General features: G+C 35.8%; 1 protein-coding gene across 1 annotated transcript; it reads left to right on the top strand.

Moving 5' to 3' along the window:
* The first annotated feature begins 5,955 nt into the window (after positions 1-5,955).
* On the top strand, positions 5,956-25,231 carry LOC114281299 (serine/threonine-protein kinase CTR1). Its single transcript, XM_028223749.2, has 16 exons — positions 5,956-7,072; positions 8,253-8,554; positions 8,654-8,798; positions 9,166-9,269; positions 10,126-10,334; positions 15,448-15,819; positions 15,959-15,999; positions 20,369-20,437; positions 20,563-20,663; positions 20,764-20,848; positions 21,291-21,389; positions 23,211-23,279; positions 23,386-23,517; positions 24,132-24,226; positions 24,336-24,535; positions 24,889-25,231. The coding sequence occupies exons 1-15, from the start codon at positions 6,485-6,487 to the stop codon at positions 24,430-24,432; spliced, it is 2,508 nt and encodes an 835-aa protein (XP_028079550.2). The 5' UTR covers positions 5,956-6,484; the 3' UTR covers positions 24,433-24,535; positions 24,889-25,231.

Genomic DNA, 25,231 nt, shown 5'->3' on the forward strand with positions numbered 1-25,231 from the left:
TTTCTTGAATTTCAAGACTGTTCTTCGGGCATTGGCTGAGACTAAACTTGTCTCCCTTAGCAACCGGGGTTTCACCTGATTTACAATTTTGCATGCCAAATCTAATGAGTATTTTTTCGATATAGCTCCTTTGTGATAATCCCAGAATACCCCAAGAACGATCTCGGAGTATTTCGATTCCTAATACAAAGGAAGCATCACCAAGATCTTTCATTTCAAAATTCTTAGATAGAAATCTCTTGGTGTCATGCAATAAGTTTATATCGTTTGTGGCAAGCAATATGTCGTCAACATATAAAACCAAAAATATGTGTTTACTCCCACTGAACTTGTGATACACACATTCATCAACAACGTTAGTTTCAAAACCATACGAAGTGAGAACTTGATGAAATTTGAAGTACCACTGACGAGAAGCTTGTTTGAGTCCATAGATGGATTTAGTTAATTTGCAAACCATATTCTTTGGGTCTCCTGACACAAAGTTTTCTAGCTGCACCATATAAATTGTTTCTTTAATGTCACCATTAAGAAAAGCTGTTTTGACATTCATCTGATGCAACTCAAGATCAAAATATGCAACAAGCGCCATAATTGTCCTAAAAGAATCTTTCGAAGAAACTGGAGAGAAAGTTTCTTTAAAGTCAATTCCTTCTTTTTGAGTAAAGCCTTTGGCTACAATACGTGCCTTATACCTCTCCACATTACCATTTGAATCCCTTTTGGTTTTAAATATCCATTTACAACCTACGGGCTTCGCACCAACTGGTAATGAGACAAGTTCCCAAACTTTATTGTCTTGCATAGACTTATATTCTTCATTCATGGCTTCTATCCACTTATGAGAGTTGGAACTTTCCATGGCTTGACGAAAGTTGATTGGATCATCTTTCGACATTCCATTTTCTACCTCATGTTCCTGGAGATATACAATATAATCATCTGAAAATGCAAATCTCCTTTCTCTGGTGGATCGCCTTAATGGCACAGATTCTTGAGGTTGAGGTTGTAGAGTTTGTTCCTCAGGAACAATTACCTCATCTTGAATGGGGGTTTGAACTATATTATCTTGAACAACATTGTCTGGTTGAGGATTCGAAATTACTTCTCGAGCAATGACAGGTATAGGAACCTGTGATTGGTCAAAAGTAGTAGTAGGAAGTGGGATTACTCCTGCTTCCTCCTCAAAGACAATGTCTCTAACTGGATTTCTCCCCCCAAACTCAACATCCTCAAAAAATGTTGCAATTCCCGTCTCAAATATTGACCTATTTGTGGGATCATAAAACTTGTAACCCCGAGATCGTTCGGCATAGCCAATAAAGTAGCTGCTAATGGTTTTAGAGTCCAATTTTCGTTCATGAGGTTTATAAGGCCTCGCCTCAGCAGGACACCCCCACACATGCAAATGTTTTAGACTAGGCTTTCGCCCAACCCAAAGCTCATAAGGTGTTTTGCAGCTGCTTTAGTTGGCACCCGATTTAAGATATAAGTTGCTGTCTTTAGAGCCTCACCCCAGAGGGACTCTGGTAAAGTAGAATGACTGATCATACTTCTTACCATATCCTTAAGAGTCCGGTTTCGTCTCTCAGATACACCATTCATGCTAGGTGATCCTGGCATGGTGTATTGTGGGACGATTCCACATTCCTCCAGGTATTTTGCAAACGGTCCTGGACGTTGTTCACCTGATCCATCATATCTGCCATAGTATTCACCACCACGGTCAGACCTGACACTTTTAATCCGTTTGTTGAGTTGTAACTCAACTTCGGCCTTAAATCTTTTGAATACGTCCAAAGACTGTGATTTCTCATGGATAAGAAATAGATACCCATATCTGGAATAATCGTCTATGAATGTGATAAAATATTGTTGACCATTCCAAGACGCCATAGGGAATGGGCCACAAATGTCCGTATGAATTAGTTCTAAGACATTTGTAGTCCTATGGGCACCATATTTCTTTATTTTGGTCTGTTTTCCCTTGATACACTCAACACATACATCAAAATCTGAAAAATCAAGAGAGTCCAAAATTCCACCAGACACAAGGCGCTCAACTCTAGATTTAGAGATGTGACCTAGGCGTTTGTGCCATAATGAGGCTAAATTTTCCTTAGTTAATTTACGCTTTGTACCTCGTGATTCCACGTGTAAGGTTGCATTATAAGATGCAATAGTTTCGAGTAAATATAGATTATCAAACACATTAAGTAAACCAGTACCAATAACATTGGAATTAATAGACATACTAAACTTCATATTTCCAAAAGAACAATAATATCCCAATTTGTCCAATACAGAAACAGAAATTAAATTCCGTCTAAAGGACGGTACAACAAAAGTGTCTAATAAATCCAAATAATAACCAGTTTTCAGTAATAATCTAAAGTGCGTTATTGCCTGCACTTCTATTGACTTGTCATCACCCACAAAGATGTATCTTTCAGCATCAGCTGGCTTTCGGTAGTTTAGGCAACCCTGCATAGAAACACATATGTGAGTAGTAGCACCAGAATCTACCCACCAAGTGTTTCTTGGTACTGAAGCTAAATTTATTTCAGAACAGACCAAAACATGAAATGGACCTTTCTTTATACACCAGGCGACGTATTTGGCACAATCCTTCTTTCTGTGTCCGGGCTTGCCACAAAAGAAACAACCATCCTGCGTTTTCTGTTTCTTTGGTTCCGGATCCTGAGGAATAGCAACTTCCTTTCCCTTATGCGTTCTTTTGCCCGTATGCTTGGAGGTGCTTGCTAGATGAGCACTTTCAGTCCTTTCTTGCTTCAATCTCTCTTCCTCTTGCACACAAAATGAAATGAGCTCATTGAGAGTCCATTTCTCCTTCTGGCAGTTATAACTGACCTTAAATTGGTTAAATTGTGCAGGAAGAGAGATGAGAACTAAATGCACGAGCAAATCATCAGATAGGTCGAGCTTTAGTGCCTTAAGTTTTGAAGCAAGATGAGACATTTTCATGATGTACTCGCGAACATTACCCTTGCCTTTATACTTTATTGAAATCAAGCTTGCTAAAAGCGTGCTTGTTTCAGCCTTATCGTTTTTAGCAAAACGCTTTTGAATTTCTAAAAGAAATTCACCGGCAACGGTAACATCCTCTGTTATTGCACCCCGAAAAACTTCTGGAATCCCACGCTTCATGATCATAAGACTTAGCCTGTTAGAACGATCCCACTTTTCAAAGTACACAGTTTCCTCAGGAGTACTTTGTGTAGTGAGAGCATTCGGTTTTGGCATCCTTAATGCCAAGTCTATGTCCATGCAGCCGAGAACAATCAATATGTTCTCTTTCCAGTCCTTAAAGTTTGTTCCATTTAACATTGGAACATTGTTCATGTTGGCAGAGATTGAAGTAGTCGACATTAAAGCTGAATCGAAACAGATAATCTCTAAATAAATTAATTTAATGACAACATCTCAAGATACCTAGCATAACATTAATACCAAGCCTTTGGGTAGTGATATTAACTGTAAGTGGTATTCTTGTTGTAATGATCAAACATTGACAATAAGTTATGTCAAATAACAAATCTATCTTTTGATGGATTTATTATTCACATTAGGTTTCCTTGACAATTGGCACATGTTTATCACCACAAAATGTGTGTGTAATTCTGCCAAGTCTTAATCATGTCTTTGGACCGATAAATACCCGCATGAGATACACAGACATGAATTTCAAAACATTCCATATAAAACAATCTAGACAAGAGAGATCACTTTTGTGACATCTTGTTTGAATTGACTTATATTTAGAACATTAGAAAATTAAATTTCCGTAGACGTTGTATGAAATTACATTAAATTTAAAGATTTCTAAATTTGTTACCCCATATATGTTATATAATCTGCAGCAATTCCAATTATATACATATATATATAAATACATGATGTTCACCATTTGAAAAATGAACTGCCCATCCGAATTATGTTCCATTTCCAGAAAACAAAACAGAATTTGCAGCAGAGGGAAAAACAGAAATACAATCTGTTTAAATAGGATGAATAAAAGCATATCTATTCTGATAATACACATGATATAACCACTTTGATACCACTTGTAAACATAAATTTCAGAACATAAACCTTACACTTTGGATCATTTACCATGTGTATTATCAAGAAATCAAGACAAAATGACATACCTGAATCCATTGATGAACGGTTAAACGGAAGCGTCTGATTGTCAATAAAACCTTAATATTGACTTTGTTAGAGTCTTCTAATCCTTTCCCCTTTGGCGCCTTATGTTTCTCCTTGAGAGGATTTAGAAACAGTGTTCTTATTTTCACTTCACCTTAGGAAGGAATAGGGACCATAACCTTTTAAAGGTTGTAATTGGTTTTCATAACTGAAAGGTATGAAAACCAATAAATTAACCATTATTGGTTTTAAAACTGAAAGGTAATGAAAACCAATAAATTAACCATTATTGGTTTTAAAACTGAAAAGTAATGAAAACCAATAAATTAACCATTATTGGTTTTAAAACTGAAAGGTAATGAAAACCAACTTTAACCAATATGTTTTAATTTATATTTCTGCCCCTCATAGAAATAGAAATTATACAACTAGTATCTACACATTAGGTCCATAACACATATACCCTTAAGCCTATTAACTAAATTGAATCACTTAAATTGTAGACTTCTTATAAATGATAACATCACATTTAATTATGTGGTCCCATTGAGACATTATCTAACAAATTCATCTCTAATAATATGACACTAGGTTAAATCTTATATAATAAAATTTTAAACCAATTAATAACTTAAAATGAAATAGTTTACATAATTATGAATAAATTTAAATTAAAAATCTCTACTGGGTTGGTTTGGAAATATATACTATTTTAGTAACCTTTTTTTTAAAAAATTTTTTTTTGGTTAAAATATGAAGTGAAAATAATTAGTATATTTTAGATAATTTTTTACTTTTTTTATTAAAAAATATTCAAAAAATAGAGAAGAAAAGAAATTTCTAACATTTTAAAATAATTCTTTGACTTTTTGACTCTTTGGATATTACCAAACTCAGGCTCCTTTGGGAAGAACTAAAAAAAGCTAAAAATCAACTTTTAATTCATTTTAAGTTATATTATTTCTCATATTTTATATATATATATATATTTCTTTTAAAAAAAGTAAAAAAAAATCAGCTTTTATACTCCAAATATTCTCTCAAGACTACTAGGCTATCCCCGAGTCTAAAGTCTACAAAATTGTTTGGAAATATCATGCCAATGTATTAGACCAAAACAATTATGATTTTGTTTTTGGGTTAATGTTTGGAGTGTAAAGGGAGGGACTTGCACTAATTCGTAGTTTTGTGCCCAATTCGTAGTTTTGCGGTGCGGACATAGTTGAAATTGCTATGCTACTTTGTATTTATATATATATATATTTTCCTTTTTTTTTTTTGATGTATTACTTTTGGTGTTACTTCTCTCTAATATAACAAAGATTAGAGAGGTCTAATTTGGCCTATTATTAGTTTATATTAAAGTTAAGTTTGACAACTCAAAATAAGTATACATTTTTTATCTTTTTATCTTTTTTTCATCACATCATCTCTCTATTTTTCTGCACATCTTTTCGTAAAAAGACAAAAAATGCACTTATTTAGGTCATCCCAAACAACCCCTAAATTTATTTTAATAATTAAAATCGTTTATTTTGTGGATCTGACTAAGTATATTATTTATATAAAAAATTAAATTGATCAGATACCGATAATCTCTTAATCAGCTTACATTTATCTAAAAAAATATAATTGAATTGCATGGTTTTAAAGATAATCTATTTATTTTTTTCAAATAAAAATGATTCGATCAAATTAACAATATCTAATAAATTTAAATTTTAATGTTAATAACGTACTTGACAAATTTTATAAAACAAGGGAGTTAAATGGTGGAGATGAGGCAGATATAGGCTGGCCTGGATGGATTTCTAGTTCGATGAAAGAAAGGGAAGGAGCTGAACTCGTTATCCTTATACGCGTTGATTTTTTTATCAATAAATCAATTTGTTTCCTTTTACTCATACGTTATTCTCGCATTTATTAATTTATAAAAAATTTATAAAAAATTACATTTTCGTCATTTGCAAGTATGAGGATCGTTAAAATACTCAATTGCATGAAGACCACTGCGGCCCAAAATTAAAATTAAAGTAGAATTATTTATTTATTACTAAACTATTTATTAAAGCATTTCGCAGAATATTACGATTACGCGCACCAATCAAAACACGAAGAAACCACCCCCCCCCCCCCCCCCTCTCTCTCTCTTCTTTCCGACAGCAGAAAGCGTAATTATAGTGAGAGAAAATCTAGAGAGAGAAAGTGCATGAACTCGTTCTGAATACGGACCACCCTGTTCAAAAACAACGCCCCTGTAACAACAATGGCGGTTTCTAGGGTTTTGTGAGTATTTACACTTGCTAATTTCTCGATGGAAATGCCTGGTAGACGATCGAATTACACTCTGCTGAGTCAGGACGACGACCACCACCAGCCACCGCCGCGGATTCCGCCAAAACCAACCACCGTGGGCGGCGGAGCTGCTCCGTACCACGAATCTCATTCCGGCGAGAAGAACAAGGGGAAGAGCGATAGGAGCTTCGATTGGGAATTGGTTGATCATCGGATGGCTCAGCAGCAGCCGAATCGGATTCCTTTGATCGGATTGCAGAGGCAGTCGAGTGGGAGTAGCTTCGGCGACAGCTCGTTTCCGTCTGTTGCGGCGAGCGATCCCGATGCGTTTGGACTCATGCATGACGATGTGTTCAAGGTTGGTGGTGGAGAGTTCAGGTTGAAGGCGGCGGAGGTGGGCGGCGGTGCGGGGCCTTCTTCGTCGTCAAAGAGTTGGGCGCAGCAAACGGAGGAGAGTTACCAATTGCAGCTGGCCTTGGCTCTCCGGTTGTCTTCTGAAGCTACTTGTGCTGACGATCCCAATTTCTTGGATCCAGTGCCAGATGAATCCACATCACGGTCACTGCCTTCCTCTGGTTCTGCAGAGTCCATGTCTCATAGATTCTGGGTATGCTTAATCATGCTTTTAACTATTTGTTTCATTCGAACCATAATCACAGACATTTGGATTTAATACGCACTAGTTGTGAATTGAATTGCTATTTTATTATGAATTTTAGTAAGAATAATCAGCATATCTGAAACTTAAGATGGGTTATATACATTTTCTTGACAAAATTATGCAGCAAATTAATGAATAGGTATGCTATTAAATTAATAGTGCAATGAATGGGCAAACTTTCCAATTTGAGAGTGAAACATATTTTGTTTTGCTGAGAGTTATAGTCAGTGGTGGGTGTGTGAGGGACTGGGACCATGATCTTATAACTAAACATCTAAGTCTTGATACTTATCAACGGGCTTGACAACTATTCTACGTTATCTGTAACTATGCTAATACCAGTAACTAGTATGCCCTCACACATATATATGCGTATATCTGTCTTCATTTGATATCTGATACCATATGTTCTTAGGTAGCACTGATGTGAACTTGCTGTACTAATTTACTTCTGTATGCCTTTAAGTTGCTTAGAGACTCTGTAAAAGATTTGATATTTGTTTTAAAATTTATATTGTTTAGGAAATATTTGTTTATTACATTGTTTGATGCTCAATTGTGTATGTTATTTTGTTCTCATCTCCACATGGAAAAAAACTTTAACCATTTCAATTTCTATAATATCTTTTTTTTTCATTTTCATTAACCTATTAAAAAAGTTATATTTTCTCAGAAATGAAACTGCATGATGTAGTGGTTGACAAATGGACCCTCATTCTTATGCTTTGTTCATTCTGTTTGCTTGTAAGAATTTCTTTGCACAAGTTATGTATAATAAGTGCCTGTTTGGGAACTTGGCTTTGCAGTGGTTTTTTGGCTTTTTTATGATGTGAAAAAAGTTCGTGTTTGGAATGGTTTTTTAAGTTGAATAGATAGTTGTGAGAGAAAAAGTGATTGATTGATGTATATGATGTGACATTTTGCTAATGGGGTTGAATTTGTTGATTTTTTGGCTTTTTTGCCCAAAAAAAAAAAAACTCTTGCCAAATGGGGCCTAAATGTGCATTATGATTGTGTTGTTATAATCGAAAAAAAATGATGTGTTATTATTATGTACTGTATGTATAATATAATGTGCATTAGCATTGATATGTCCTGTCCTGTCTTAAAATTTAATATGCATCAGGTGAATGGCTCCCTATCATACTTTGACAGAGTTCCTGATGGGTTTTATTTAATTCATGGGATGGATCCATATATATGGACTGTATGCACTGATCTCCAAGAGAATGGCCGTATTCCATCAATTGAATCTCTAAAGGCCATTGATCCCAGCATGGATTCTTCAATTGAAGTAATTTTGATAGATCGACGTAGTGATCCTAACTTAAAAGAACTACAAAACAGGATTCATAGTGTATCCTGCACTTGCATCACTACAAAAGAAGTTGTTGACCAGCTTGCAAAGATTGTCTGTGATCGCATGGGGTGAGTTTTTGGCTTGGCCTGTTAAGAGACTCTTGTAATTATCTGTTTATTTTATTTTATTTTTATTTATTAATAACCAAATTTTATTGCCATCACAAGGGGTGCAGCTTTGACTGGAGAAGATGACTTTGTTCCCATCTGGAGTGAATGCCGTCATGATATTAAGGAATGCTTAGGATCTGTTGTACTTCCGATTGGTAGCCTTTCTCTTGGTCTTTGTAGGCATCGTGCTTTGCTATTCAAAGTATGTTTCAAATACCCTATTGTGACATTAGTTTGCTTTGTTTTAAATTTTTGAATTCACTTCAGTAGGAGGTATTGCAATGTCTCCATTTTAATTGAATTTTTTTATTCTTCTTGTGGGTGAAAATATTTTTGTTTGTTGAATTGCTTTTGGTTTTGGAATGGCACACGATTTTTTTGATTTGAGTTATTACATGAGCATCCACCCCCACCTGCCTGCCAGCCTTCCTCCCTTTTTTTCTGGCATATAATTTAAAATGAAAGATCAATAATTTTTTTTTTTTTTTTTTTCTCTTCTGGTTTAAACTTAAATTGTGCTAGTGGAAGATTAAAGTGATTCATATGTTTTTGACTCTTGATATATGCAGGTGCTGGCTGACACGATTGATTTACCATGTCGAATTGCCAAGGGCTGCAAATATTGTATGAGAGATGATGCTACCTCCTGTCTTGTTCGCTTTGGCGTTGACAGGTATGATATGTTAATTACTGTTCCATCCATTTGCATTTTCATTTTGACCACAGGTATGAATTGAATTTCAAACCTAATTGATTAGGGATGCCTCTTTGCTGTGCTAAGAAGGTTTTCACACATAATTTCATCCTTTGATGTTATAAACCGTATTCTTTATAGTCAATGAAGGTTCAATGAGAGCCCAGTGTCATTTTAATTTAAATTTATTTTGTGGCATTATTTACTGAAGTTGTGTGACTCTTCCATCGTTTTGTATTTTATATGGAACGATTTTTATACTTCAATGTGGGTATGGGATGTTCTAGTGCCTTGAACCATACACCTTACAATATCTATGCGTTCTTTCCTTTACCATCAATTATTATTATTATTTTTCTGTCTTAGAGAACTTCCAGGTAGTTGTGTGTTATCTTTCATGATTTGAACTTTTCTAAGTTATTTCTTTATCCAGGAAGAGTAGAGGGTTACAGCTTAACACGAGGTTGGCTGTACATAGTATGTAGATTGTCATAAGAGATCTGTTTTTGTCTTTGGCAAATGTACTTTTAGTTGCTTGAGAAAATTAATGATAGAATTATTTTTAAGTTTGGGATATTTTTTTGTGTGTAGGGAATGACACATGCATTATTTGTCTTGAAGTATGCAAAAATGACTCCAGTCCATGCATAATTGATTACTATTTAATTGCATTAGTTCTCTCTGTGCCAAAAGAAAAGATAAAAAGGGACCTGCTTAGCTGATATTATGGATGCCTATTCTTTCTTAATCTTCCTATGCATGTCCAGTCTCTGTGGAATGCCTCCTGTCTCGGTCTTAGCAAATTGGTACTGACATTTTCTATGTATTATTGCAGGGAGTATGTAGTTGATTTAATTGGGAATCCAGGATGTTTGTGTGAACCTGATTCTTTGTTAAATGGTCCGTCTACCATCTCAATTTCTTCACCATTGCGCTTCCCACGCTTCAGACAAGTTGAATCTCCAATCGATTTCAGGTCACTGGCCAAACAGTATTTCTTGGACTGTCAATCACTTAATCTTGTATTTGATGACTCTTCCACAGGTGATCTCTTTTGTTCTTGAACATTTTTGTCCATAATTGGTAATATGTTTTTACTTGTCATAATTTTCTTTTCTTTTCTTTTTTGTTTTGTTTTGTTTTGTGTTTTTTTTTTTTTTTTTGGAGGGTGGGGGTTCTTGTTTTGTAAGCAGGTGATTTTTTTTTTTTTTTGATTGACAAAAGGTTGTTGTTAGGTATGTTAGATGGACTTGGGTACGGGTGTCAGGTGCAGATATGTATCTAGAGGTCGGACTCGTCAAATCATAAATTTAAGGGTACGCGGACTTGGCAAAAAGAATCATATTTTTATATTTTTAATCATGTGAGATAAAATGGGGCTATATGAAACTTATAGTGTCAAAAAGGCATTTCTAGTAATTTTACAACAATATATACATATAATAATAGTGTTATATACAATTATATAAGAAGTGTCAGTTGAAAAGTATCACGCATGGCACATATCCCATACTCTTGTTCGAGTGTCGGGTGTCCGACATAGGTATTTGATTTATTTTGAAGAGTCTGTGTAACATAGATTGTTAGTTGTTAGATTAGTTCTTGGGAGAATTAATTCCCCAACCTCTCCGTTGCCAACACCTAATTGTTGCCTCCATGCCACTAGACAGTTAGGAAATTGACTCTTCCTAACCAGGATAGCGAACAAGAAAGATAAAACGAATCGAAAAAATCACACACAAGAACACAAGATTTACGTGGTTCATCCAGAATAGGATTACATCCATGGTTACTGTGGTTTTCACTATGATCAGAAAACGATTACAACTCTCTATAATACAAGAGGCACCCCTTTTATCTGTTTATAAGTATAGAAATTAAGGCAATGCCGGAGCAACAAGAAATTTCCAAAGTACCCCCCAATCGCCCCATTGTACCCAAGGCTTAGTGTACAATACTTTTCAACGTCCACAAGACCCAACATAGACCATATGGCCATGGGCGTTTTGTTAGTAAATGATCATGACATTAATATATTGTGGAAGTTGTTTTCGATTTTAGAGCTGCTTTTATCATGTTGCCCTAAATAGGGTTGAGCATGATTCATGTAACGCCCCGAAAATATAACGATTGCTCATGATGTGTAACCAAATAAGATAATGCGTTTCAAAAAATGAATATCCTTTCCATTCATATATGATTTGAATTATACAAAAGATAACACATGCATTTACACATTCACAAGCTCTAAACCTGAATCTGAAACATGTGTTACAACAAGAGATATGATATGAAAGTAAAACAGATAATAAATGCCCTAAAGGCTTATAACTTTCTAAGACGATGCTTGGTTACCACAAAAGTGGATTTAAATCCAATACAGTTAAAGACCCTTGGCCTGTACAAAACATATACAACAATCAAACAAAATGAAGCTCTTGCTCCAAGTTCTCCCAAGCTATTGCCTTGGCGGAGGCATTTCATTAGCACCTGGAAATGATTTTCCCACATAGAGTGAGCTAAAGCCCAATAGAAATAATCCAATACAGTATATGAATCTTAACAAATGGTATAAGGTGAATACATATGCAATACTCGTGCCAAAACATTTTATATCTTTTCCAAAATCATGTAATGCCAGGTTAATATTAGAATTCATAAATCACTTCATTTACAATAGAAAATAGGGTTGTGAATCACACTTTGGGAAATCTCAAAACAATTCCTACCTTTCACGGAAATTTCATCTGTAAAAAATCATAAACCGGCACCGATGTAAACGTAGACTCTACAAGCACTACTATTGCCATTTCATGAAAATTTCGTCTGCGGGATCGGCACCTATGTATACGCTCGGTTTTTAGGATTTTCACCATGGATACCCAGGCCAACTTATTTCAACGAGCCAATACATACTTCCCAGATTCACCAATTTTTCTCAAAACAATAAACATTTTCAATGTATAAAAGTGTAATAATACTTGATGCAAATGGATGAAACAATAGTTTTAATTCTCCTAATTCTTATGCAATTTCTACAACAATCATAGCTATCATTCATTGATAGCCTAAAACAGACATTTCTAAACAGATAAACAATTTTCAATAAAGATAAGTTTTTCAAATTTCAAGATGTGAGTGATAATACATATCCAACTTCACCATCCTCATCAATATCAACCCAATTCCACGTTGCCAGCATCAATTCATTATTTATATAAAATCAATATTTGAGACATTTAGGGCAAAATCCGTTTTTCTTTCAAAATCAATTTCAAGTATCAAATCAACTACTTCATCACAACTCAACTTTATTTTCAATACCACAATCATTTCTAAGAATCCATTTGAAAACCTCTCTTTAAATCTTTAACCCAAAATTCTAGATTTGTTTCAAAAATTTCCAAAATGACAATATTGTTTAGAAATAACAAATAACTAAGTTAAAACTCATAGAAAGTACGAATAATCCCTACCACAAGCTTAGAAGACGGGAGAGGAAATGAAGGAAACTCAAAGATCCCAAAAATCAACTTTGCTCCGATTAGAACGAAGCTCTCGTCAAGCTTTATCTTTTTAACGAAGGGACACAGATGAAAAGGTCAACGGATCTAGGTGTATTTGAGTGAAATAAATGAGTTTTAGAGAGAGAGAGAGAGAGAGAGAGAGAGAGAATAGGGTTTTGAAATGTTTTGAGAGAGAGAGAGAGGTGAAAAAGTTATTCAGAAAAGTGACTCTGCGAATTGATATACGTGTAGACGGCTCGAGTGCAAGAAGTGTCGCTCGAGCGACCAGACACAATAAGTTGCACCACTCGAGCGTAAGAAGCTTCGCTCGAGCGAAGAATACTAAATCTCATAAGTTTTACAGACAGAGAATTACCATTCGAGTACAAGAAGGCCCACTCGAGTGAACACCGCTCGGGCGTAAGGAATATCGCTCGAGCAAAAAATGCCCACTCTCAGTATCTCTGCAGACCTGCAAAAGTACTGGAAGTGCACAAATACCGCTCGAGCTCAAGAAGTATCGCTCGAGCGAAGAAGTAAAATTCTGGGCAACAATAGTTTGAAAAACAAACTACTAATCTGTTCCAAATGCAATCAACACATCTCAATAGCCAAACTCAAAGGGAAATAAGTGGAAACAAGACAAGAACAACTATATGAGGCAATGAAACCCGGATCCAAAACATAGAATGTGTCGGGTCTAAATCAAAATCACTATAATTCAAATTGGCTTGGTTTAGGAGTAAACTAAGGACCAAACCATTACATATGGTTCCATGAAATTTAAAATCAAACCAAACCATGAAAATTTTAGAACCAAACTAGACCGAACCAATAAAATGCGGTTCAGTTCAACCTGGTACCACAATTTTTTAGAAAAACTTGTCATCATTTACAACATGATCGCAAATACTGTTTACAACCTAAGAATTGTTTAGAACTAATTCTGTCACTCTACAAGAACATACTGGCAAGAGTAGCGGGTTACAACTTATGTACATATATTTGATACCAATAAGATATTAGAGTGTTTACAGTAGGTAACAAGTTATATGCATATGTATGTGGGTCAAATGGGGGCCCCCTCTTTCCATGGAAGTGGATTTGCTGTTCTATGGTACTTACGAAGGTGGCGTTCTTTGTTTAGTGTGCAACTCATGACAAAATCCTCACAATTGACAATTTGATTAGAAGACAAATGTTAATTGGTGATGCATGTGTAAGTATGATGGGGAGATCGTGGATCATCTTTTTGTCTTGTGATGTGGCAAGGGAGCTTTGGTCCTTTATTCTTCTCTTGTTTGGAGTTATGTGGGTGTTTCTTAGGAAGCTGGGAGAACCTTTACGGGCTTAGAGGGGAGCTTTATATGGGTGGAAGGACGAGGGCATTGGGTATGGCTCCTTTGGCTTTGATGTGCCTCATATGGGGTGAGTGGAATATGAAGTCATTTGCTAGTAAAGAGGGACTTTTTGGAGATATGAAAGCTCTTTTTTTTTTTTTTGTGTGTGTGTGTGTGTGTGTGTGTCTATTTTGTATTGTTGGTTTTCAGGGATGGTTAATCGATCCTTGAATCAACTTTAGGTTTAAAATTTGAATAGCTTTTTTGATGTAAAGATGCGTTTAGATTTCCTTTGTATATGGATTGGACATCCCTTTGGTGCCTTAATGAATTTATTCTTATACTTAAAAACAGAACATGGGCCGATAATGTCAATTTGTAATTCTATCAAACTTTGATGGTTATTCATTGACTTGACATTTTTTTTTTTTTATCGGCAAGCCCAAAATGATGCCAAATGGCACACTCTTTCCCACAACGACTCCGTGTCATTAAACTTATCCTCAAGAATCATTGCATTCCTTTCCAACCAAATAACCCAAAAGATTGCGAAGACCACAATGCCACCTTTTGCTTTGTCCTTTCCTCCAAAGCCCTAGCAATCTATTGAAATAATGAGAAAGCAAGTGCCCTGAGTTTGACAAATAACCCAAAAGATTGCAAAGACCACAATGCCACCTTTTGCTTTGTCCTTTCCTCCAAAGCCCTGGAAATCTATTGAAATCATGACAAAGCAAGTGCCTGGAGTCTGACCATTGAAAACAAGAAATGCGATATCAGATAAAGTAGACAAGATTTTCACTCTAAACGCATTCTATTTTGACGGCTTTCAAAAGATCAATCACATCATGCAACTTTTTTCCTTTGGATTTTAATCTTGCATTTATGAGAACATGATACGCATTTCATAGACACAGCTGAGCTGAGCCTTGGTCACCGAGCTCGTCACAAACTTGACTCGAGTTTGAACACACCCCCAGAATCACAAGGCTATGCCTGAAGACATTAAAGCTTCCCTTGGCTCTGCTCATTTGCAGCCCTAGAGGGAGAAGGTGGTCCAGTTAATTTTTCCACATCCATGGAGGATTTTTATAGATAATTTTGGACAATGGAGTAAGGATGCATGTAAATTTTTATATTGATTATATTCCTTGTTTTGATGCTCATTAATGGAGTTTGCTTGTTCTTTCTATTTTACTTTTTGGTGAAATTGATTGCATGTGAAGGAAAATGTGATGCTTGGCTATAGTTAAACTGTAGTTTCAATGATCATCCTAGTGATGTGTCAGTTACTGAATTTAAAGTTCACAGGTATTGTTTTTGATGGAGATGCTGGAGACCTGATGTATCCTAAGCAATCTGATAGGCAGTGCATGGATAGACACAGCCCTGTGCCTAGTTCAAGCAACAGCAATAAAATTCCACCGTTACCTCTGCCCTCAGAAGGTACCTTGGAAAATGCTCATGATGGGGATTTGCTGCTGTTTCAATCATGTAATGCTCACCCTATTGTAAGCTCAACAAACATGGTCAAAGATCCAATGCCTCTAAAGCATAAAGATTTGAGGTTTGTTGATGGCAGTCAAAGGGTTCCAATTCAACTAAGTAAAGAAGTTTCCCTTCATTTGGAAGATTTTGACATTCCATGGAGTGAGCTTATTTTGAAAGAGAGAATTGGAGCAGGTATTCTTTTTCTCCAGGCTGGAAGAACATTAATATTTTAGTTTATGGTGGTCATGTACCTCTCTGTGTTGCGAAGTTGTTTTTTCTGGTTATCTCATAGGTAGTTATGCTGAAACTAAGTGACTTGGTGGATTTCCAGGTTCTTTTGGTACTGTCTATCGTGCTGATTGGCATGGCTCGGTAAGTAATTTGTCATCTATGTGCTGAATTACTATTTGAAACTTGTTAGTCAAAGATATTGATGAATAGAAGTAAATTACCATGGAACAATTTGATGTGATTTTTGTTTCAGTTTAGCTATCTGTATTTGCTAGTGCTATGTGCAACACCCAGTTGGGCTCTGGGTTGCAGGTGTTGTGACGACTCGACCATTATTATTGATGACATCCTTTAAAAAATAAGGTGATAATGTTAAAGGGTAGCAGATTATGTGTATGGCCATGTTATTCTAATAGATTGAATTTCCATGTAGCTTTGTAGGAGAGTCACTCTTACTTGTGCTTGTAATATTTGTTAGAATAAAGTTATACACGCAAATTGGTACACAAATTAGTGTACTAACAGATGATATGGCATAATTTTATTGGCTTTGAGTCTTTGTAGTTTGTTTAATAGGTGGTGTCCATTGTTTTGAAGTTGCAATGCTATAGCATGTGTTGGTACACTAATTGGTATATCAATTGATGCGTGTAGCACCATTGTATTTGTTATGCCTCATGTGAGAGCAAGCAATTCGAGGATTTGATCAATATATTGTTCAATTGGCGTGTTCGGTCTTAGTGATACTCAAGAATAGATTTTGTTTTGAAAATTGGTGGAAGTTTAAGGAGTTAACCAACGGGTTAGCTTAATTGACCAGAGCCCTTATATGGTTATATCTGACTAGGAGTTCCCCCCCCCCCCCAAAAAAAAAAAAAAAAAAAAATTGGTTATGGAAGTTTAAGGAGTGCATTGAGTGCTTCTATGAGACATCATGGAAACATGCAATACTATTCTCATATGACGATTACTTAGTTAGGAAACTGAATTATGCACTTAACCTATCATTTTTTCTAAATTCACCCTTTAGTTGTTTGAAAATTGCAACGCTAGTGGGTGATATACTCTCTTTCATCTATTCAAAGCATTGTGATGTCATAAAGTTTGAAGATTGCGAGTAGCCTTTTTTGTGGTCACAAATTTGTATGCTTCAGAGGAAATAATGAGATCATCTGCAAATAGCATTAAGATCGTTATATTGAAAGCTAAGAAGCATGGACACTTCTTAGAAGGTAATATGTTGTGTGTCCGACACCATGCCTATGACCGACATGACATGACACTCGCCGGACACTTCCCAATACTTAGACACACAAGAAACACATTACAAATTTAAAGAAAATAGCTTGGAATCTAATGGTAAAATGAGAATAATGTAAATTTATACCTATTCTCCTTATTTTGATTTGAAAAATTATTATCTTTGACTTAAATATTCATCTATATGATGCATATTAATTATTTATACTCGTATATGGCATAATAAATATATAAAATTATATATTTTGTACTTGTCCTCCATGTGTCGTGTCCTGCATTTTAAAAAAATTTACGTGTTAGTGTGTCCATGTCCGTGCTTCTTATTGAAAGTGTCCCTCTTGTGAGTATATTTTTCTTTTGTTTTACTTTCTAATTTTTGGGATGAGTATTGGTAGAAATTTTGTTAAAGCAGATGACTGCTTGAAGGGAGAAATGCAAGAGATCCTCCAGAAGAACTTAACAAAATTAGTCCAGTCTCAATGAACTGTGAAGTGCCTGAAAATTAATGTCACAACATCAGGGTGTGGGAATTCCAATCATCCTCCTGTTTTGATCCTTCTCTTTCATTAAGGACTCTTCCTCTTGGCCAATCTTGGTACCTGTTTGGTGGAACATTCCAATGTGGTAGCTAGATCAATTGTTCCTTGATGATGCTTCACATTCTCCATGCGTCCTTATTTCTTTTTTTGATCAGCAACAAACAAAAATTTGATTGATCCATGGGTCCTTATTTCATGTAATGACATTCGAACTATTTCCGTCCATTACAAAAATGTAGTAACAAATCTTTGGCATCTAATACAATTTTCTTTTTTAATCTATAACATGTTAAAGCTACCAATTCTGTATTTATCCAAAAAAAAAAAAAAAAAAGCTACTAATTCTGTCTTATTAGCTTCCCATAACCAAAAAATTTGGAAAACATAACTGATATTAATCTTGTGATTAATTTAAAATTCCACTTATTTAACATGTGCCGACCTACGGTGGTGCAAATGCAATCACCAATTTGAGCTTCATTAGGAAAACATAATACAAGAAGATTGAGAGAACAAGAATTGGTTTCCATTACCTCATTCATGCTTCACATAGTAGTACCTTCTTGAATAATTTTGTTGTGAATATCCATCTCAATACTTACACTTCTTGATTAGTAACCTTAATGATCCAACTCTCTTTCCTAATGTATTATCTTACATTTCCATAGCCAAAATTGGAAGCATTATCAAAGTTGGGATAATGAAATGCTTAGGTACGATATTTCATTTTGATGGGCCAAATAAAGTGTGACCAAAATGGAGATTTTATTTAGGACAAATTACAACAATAGTCCTCATAATTTACCCTTTGTGTCAATTTGTCCCCTGAATTCCAATTATAATTTTTTTGCCCATTGTGTCAATTCTTTTTGACACTTCTAGCCTCTTGCATATCCACTGAAGCTCCTCCTCGTCGGCCAACTATTGAGAACCAGTTGTCAATAGCACTGCTGATCTTAGAAAGTTCAAAGATCTTCTGTACTATATGCACTATCAAGCCTCCAGTTTCAGCCATTGTTGTTACACCTCCATCTTAGAATCAGTTGATCACATTTCTTGAAAAAAAAAAAAAAAACTTTATAGCCACAAAGCCCTAGAGAAGTACTTTTGCCACACAACTAGCATGCTTCTTGAGATTATATGTTAAAAAATTGATTTAGGCCTAAATTTAAACTTAGCAGCATTGGACAATCCGAGTGTGGTCTATGATGATCTATATATACCTTTGCCATTGCTAGGGTGCACATATTGATGGACATTTGAATTTTTGTGTGCATTGAACAAGATTCCCGGGCTTGCTTGTCCAAGATCCGTTGAGAATTCATTTTAGTGTTTTGAGAACTCTTCCTTATTATTGCTCTTTGTGGTTTATAGCCAGTCAGGTGGTTGGTTATAGCTTTTTAGGAAGATGGCAGACACTAAGATGGCGCAAGACCATACGAGGTGGAGAGGGAGAAAGTTTAGACAACCTTAGAGCATGAGGAGACTCTGGCAATGAGGGAGCCTCATGTATGGAGGGGCTTTGTGAGGAAGGTAATCCAAAAAAGAAAGAAGATGAGTTCGTATTTGTTGTGATGTTCATGAATAGTTCTGATAATCAGTTTAGTAAGACAATCGATCTGAAGGATGAGCTTGCTTGTTGCATATGGACGAGAAGACCTTTTATTATACAAGAGTTAGACTATAGGGGCCAGTTCACTCTTGTAGGTTGTGCTGAGTAAGTGTGACACACCTTACTAGATGCCACAATGGATAGGTATGATACACTTCCCGAGGCATTGCATGACCTGGTTAATCTTAATCTTTGTGCGAAGTCTTCTTCCTCATTCTAAGATTGGTAAAAGTGGGATCACCTTGAGGGGATGAGTTGGGCAACTTTAATGATCCCTCAACTCTAGCCACCAATCCACAAGTTCCTTTCGTGGTGATTTTTCGTGAGATCATGGGTTGCTCGGGCATCCTCGTGATGGAGGAATCGACCCATAGGGGTTCCCAAACCCTGCTTCCCATTTAGGTAGGCTATACAACGTCAAGGTGCCATTTCGAAATTTTAGCCTTGACATGGCGAGGTGATTGCTAAGTGGGCGAGGCGAGGCGAGGCGAGGCGCGGCGCGGCGCACGGTGCTAAAAGGATAGTCGCAAAGCGGTGATGGTGATCACTAAGTGAGTTGTTGAGGTAAGGTCACCAAGGCAAGGTTCATGCCCCTCTTGGGTATAGGTGTTCTAGCCAGGTAGGGCACAAATACCTACACCTAAGAAGCACAAACATTTCAGCGGAGGAAGCATGTCCAACACTTTTTCAATGTGTCTTGATTGAAAAATCAAATTCAGAATATCACACTTTATTGGCACTTCACGGAGACTTTGATGATACTTCTTGAACTCTTCATTGTTCTATGTGTTGAATCCCTTCTCCAGAACACAACTTATGCATTCTAAATATGTTTTGAAGCGTTTATAAGATGAATACATTGTGTATTATAAACCCAAGCATCTTGTCTTACATTTTTTTGAAAGTTGACATTTGGCGTGTCGCATGTTGCATGTTTGTGCAACTTAGACCTACACTCTTCATTTAGATTCCCTTAGATTAATATTTTGACTTAAATTTTTTGTTAAGTTCACAGTTCAGTCATATCTTAGGTATTATTTTTATTTCGGTGGCATCATTCTCTTATATTGTATAATCATACAAAAGTTGTAACTTTCAGGATGTTGCTGTGAAGATCCTCATGGATCAAGACTCTCATCCGGAGCGATTGAAGGAATTTTTGAGGGAGGTAAGTAAGTGTTGACAACTTTCAGGACAAACTGAGCTCAAAAATTGAGAGCGAGCTTAATGATGTTTTATTATTTTTTATGTACAGGAATTGCTACTTTCTAACTTCATTGCTTATGCTTGCAGGTGTCAATTATGAAGCGCATGCGGCACCCAAATATTGTTCTTTTTATGTGTGCTGTTACTCAGCCCCCTAACTTGTCTATAGTCACAGAATATCTATCAAGGTTTTGCATTGTATTTTGTAATTCCCTTGTCATCAACCATTATTATTGACTGTATTGTTTTGAGTAATTAACTAACCATAGTTTTGGCTTTGAACTGCAGAGGCAGTTTATATAGACTTTTGCATAACCCTGGTGCAAGAGAATCATTGGATGAGAGGCGCAGATTGAGTATGGCTTATGACGTGGTATGTATTTGAGGCCTCGTTTGGAAATAGGCTAATTTAGTAACTTTTTGACTATTTGACTAAAATATGAGCTAAAAAAAACTGGTATGTTTGGGATGACTTTTTGACTTTTTACGAAAAGATGTGCAAAAAGTAGAGAGAAAAGAGAATGTTTGACTTTTTTGTATGAGTGGTTGGCTTTTTGGCTAATTTAGTAACTTTTTGACTTTTTGGCTAAAAAGTTCGGTTGCCAAACGAGGCCTGAATATTGAAAGCTTAGTGTTTGTTGTGTGCAACATGCATGCTGACACCCGTAATATATTGTATTTTCTCTTATGTATATTTTGCTGTCTCATCAAAATGATAAATGCCTTCAGCATTGTAATTCTTCTTTTCATCTTTTCTAATGGGCATCTGTATATTCATATTTTGGCTTAACCACTTATCATTTTCCTCTCTGTAGGCAAAGGGAATGAATTATCTTCATAACTGCAATCCTCCCATTGTTCATCGAGATTTGAAGTCTCCAAATCTTCTGGTTGACAGAAAATATACAGTGAAGGTAAGAATAAGGATTTATAGCAGATTAATTCCAGGTGTACTTGATGATGTGTTACCTCTCCAGATGAATTGTGTTATGGTGCGATTTCAATTTGTTTAGCACTCAATTGAAATTTTGGTTGACAATGACATAAGCCTATGTGACCTTGACATTTTCTAACTTGAAAATGAATTCAAAGCAGGTCTTAGGTTGTTCTTATTTGTGTACTATGGTTATACTTTATTTGACCTTAATTAATTTTTTTTTTTTTTTCTATGTATATATTTAGGGGACCATCCCTATGTTCATCCCACGGATGGAAGCCGAATAAGCACTATGTTTAGTTTCAAGCATTGTTTCTTTGTGTAGTCTCATATTGGCCATGCTGTGTTGAATAACGCCTGTTTTGTTGACCATCTTGGATCTGAGAGTGGACATGCTGCAGATTAACTTTTTTATTTCTCCACCTGTTAAATGTTAACAGTGGATTTTGTGGATTTTACGGAAGGATTTTAGGTGTTAAAGTTGCACACCATTGAATATTAAAAGACAAATTATCTTTTGTCTAATTGCGGAAATATTCTTAGTGACCCCAAATGACGTCAAATCTTACAAAATTTCTTCTTTTAATTTTTTTGAAAGAATTTCTTTAAAAAATATTCCTGACATCTGAAAGATGCCATCAAGTGCGTGACGCCTTGGGCAAAAGTGGGCAGGGAGAAGGATTTAACCATTTTGAAGTATGTGGAAAAGTTTTTGTTAGATTGTTTTGCCTTTTGGGTTTCCAATATTACATTGTGAAACGCATTACTGATACATTGTGGGAATATTCCATGGGAATGGTTATACTTATGGATTGTGCACCTTCATGGCTAGATTAGAGTGATTTTAGTGGTAAAGAAAGTTGTACGAGATTATGCAGTAGTGTAGTTTGTCTTTTCATGTTCTGTTTTGTTGCTCTTCGGTTAGGCAGCTGCAGATTCCCAGTTAATGTGTTGAGGTTACTGTTGAATTTCATTCAGTTTGTGGACTGTGAGGGGAAGCCGGAACAGTGTGTCATCTTCAGTGCTACTTTCCCTCTTCAATGATATACTTGCTATCTACACTCTGCCAGTCTGGTATTGGGGTGGCCTCTTATCAGGTTTAGGATAGGGGCACTATTACGGCTATGAGTGCATTTTTGGTATTCCACCATTTAATTTACATCTAGATGTTACCTCAGGACCTTATTTATGGTGAGTAATAAAAGCAGTGGGTTTTTTGGTTAAGCGGTCAAGCATTGTCTGGCCCCTTGATTGAATGAAATGGAAAAGCAGTATTCATGTAGCAGACCCCAAGTGGTTGGGAACAAGGATTTGTTGAGTTGAGTAGACTTTCCTTTTCCTGCCTCTGCAGACATTGGTATATTGGTGATTGCCAAGATATGCGAATCTTGCCGTGTGACTCTAGCCAATACGCTTTCTTCTACTTTTGTGTGAAGTTAATGAGACCAGAATTTTCAGTATTACTGCGAAAATATGAATTTATCTTCAATGGATTTTGCAGTATACTTGCTCAACATCTTTGGGTGAAGATCTGTTTTATCCTGTGCTAGTGATAACCCAGGAGTACTGGCCATAATTGTATTAAATATTACTTGTTTTGATTCACACTTCCAGTTAGCAATGGTATTAATTTTTAATATGTTTAATATTCATTTTAGTTTACATATTTCGGTGGAAAGTACTATATATATTTTGTGACCATTACAGCTGTGTATATGTATTCCATTTTTAAGTTCTGTCCCTATTATTTTTGAGGCTTTAGCATATATACTAATTTCTTGTCCTTTTGTTCAATCAGGTCTGTGATTTTGGTCTTTCCCGTTTAAAAGCAAACACATTTCTTTCATCAAAGTCAGCAGCAGGAACTGTAAGTTCTGCCCAATTCAATCACCTCATTACTACAACTCCTTATCTTCAGATGGTCTGAGTTGCTTCTATCACAAAATAAAATTTTCTTTGCTTTATTGTAATAGCCTGAATGGATGGCACCAGAAGTTCTCCGTGATGAACCATCAAATGAAAAGTCGGATGTATACAGCTTTGGTGTGATATTGTGGGAACTTATGACGTTGCAACAACCTTGGAGTAATTTAAATGCATCACAGGTTTGTATAATGTAGTTTTATATTGTTTGCGAAATAATGGAAAGCAGAGTTAACCGAGATTTGGTATTTTGGTCGACATCTTGATATATTTACACGTCTATGTTAGGGTTGGGCATAGGGGGCTTTTGGAACTTTGGAACTGGTGATCAGGAAAATGTGTTTTAGCTATATTTATAAATGCAATAATGAGATTGAAATAGTAAATAAATGTTAAAGGACATAGATAAACAACTTGTAGGAAAAAGGAATTCCTTGGCAACATTAACCTGAATTGGACATGAAAACCTAGATTGCATTGCATTTTTTCTTTTCCCTTAATTCACTTGAAAGATGGACATGAAAACCTAGATTGAAGTTCCCTCCACCCACACTTGCAAAAAATGTTTTTTAACTTTGATGTATATAACACCAAACATTACCTTGAGGTCCTCAAAAGGAAATATAGTTTGAACAAGTGTGGATTTGTGTTCTAAGTGGTTGGTGACCATTGTTTGGAGCTTTATTGATTTCCATTACCTTCAATTTGTTGCCTTGACCATTTTTTCTTATTGTTTTTCTGTTCTTCTTTCTTATTGATTTCCATTACCAAAAATTGAATCATGTCTTTCTTGTAGGTTGTAGCAGCAGTTGGTTTCAAGGGCAACAGGCTTGAGATTCCACGTGATATAAATCCTCTAATAGCTTCCATAATTAAAGCTTGCTGGGCCAAGTGAGCTCACATTCTCATTTTGTTAATTAGCCTTATAAGTTCTGTGGCTTGTTGTACCCTTCAATACTATTTTTGGCTTTCTATTGATAAAGCTTTTGTTGCACTGCAGTGAGCCCTGGAAACGACCTTCCTTTGCCAGTATCATGGAATCTTTAAGGCCTTTGATTAAACCTCTAACTCCTCAACCAGCTCGTGCAGACATGTAGTTACAAGAAGCCGTAAGAGACCTGGGAAGTTTTTGTTATGTATATATACTTCATTCTTTTGATGATCCATTTTTGGCAAGAAATTCTGCTCTGATAATCTCAGGTGCGCTCAAAAACTGCAGTTTTTGACAATTAAATATTAATACTCTTTTAGATTGATTCCTAATATTTTCTGCTTTCTGCCAAAGAGTGGAAAGACTTGGATCCTAGAATGGCCTCCCAAATAAAACACTTTTTAAAACTTTTTTATTTTTTTATTATTTTTTAAATATTTGTTTTCCAATAGGAACTTAGTACATGAAATATTAGGTGTATGTATAACAGAGTGAAGCTAAGCTCGCTCTTTAAGTCATTATATGGTTCTAGGGTGTGCATATGCGTAATCTCATGCACGCATGCAGACTGTTTTCTAGGTTTTGAAAATCCTAATTCTTGCTATGTTGTGATATCCTGTAGGACCTCTCTTGTACATATCTGTTCACATTGCTTTGAGAACATTGATTTTTCGTGCAACCCAAGAAGCTGCTGTTGTGCGCTTGCCGGAGATTTCTATTCACATTTCCATGTATAAACTTTCTCCAGAAATATTGCCGCCTCAAGTGATTTTTTGTTCAATTAGCAGCATGTTTATATATATATATATATATATGCATTATTGTGATAGAAATCAGCTTAGAAAGATATGCTCACTGCTCGGGTGTGCGCGATACCTCTTCATGTTGCATACCCTCAGAAATTGTTGCACAACTTCAGGGTTGTGTATATATTGGAAAAGTAGATGCAAGCGTGCCTTTGCATT

This window comes from Camellia sinensis, chromosome 10 (genome assembly GCF_055761805.1).
Source record: "Camellia sinensis isolate YWXY chromosome 10, ASM5576180v1, whole genome shotgun sequence".
Taxonomy (NCBI): domain Eukaryota; kingdom Viridiplantae; phylum Streptophyta; class Magnoliopsida; order Ericales; family Theaceae; genus Camellia; species Camellia sinensis.

Coding starts and splice junctions, on each gene's coding strand:
- LOC114281299 (XM_028223749.2), top strand. CDS start 6,485: ATGGAAATGCCTGGTAGACGATCGAATTACACTCTGCTGAGTCAGGAC. Junction 15,820..15,958: donor GAAAGAGAGAATTGGAGCAG/GTATTCTTTTTC, acceptor GTGGATTTCCAG/GTTCTTTTGGTACTGTCTAT. Junction 20,849..21,290: donor TGAGTATGGCTTATGACGTG/GTATGTATTTGA, acceptor TCCTCTCTGTAG/GCAAAGGGAATGAATTATCT.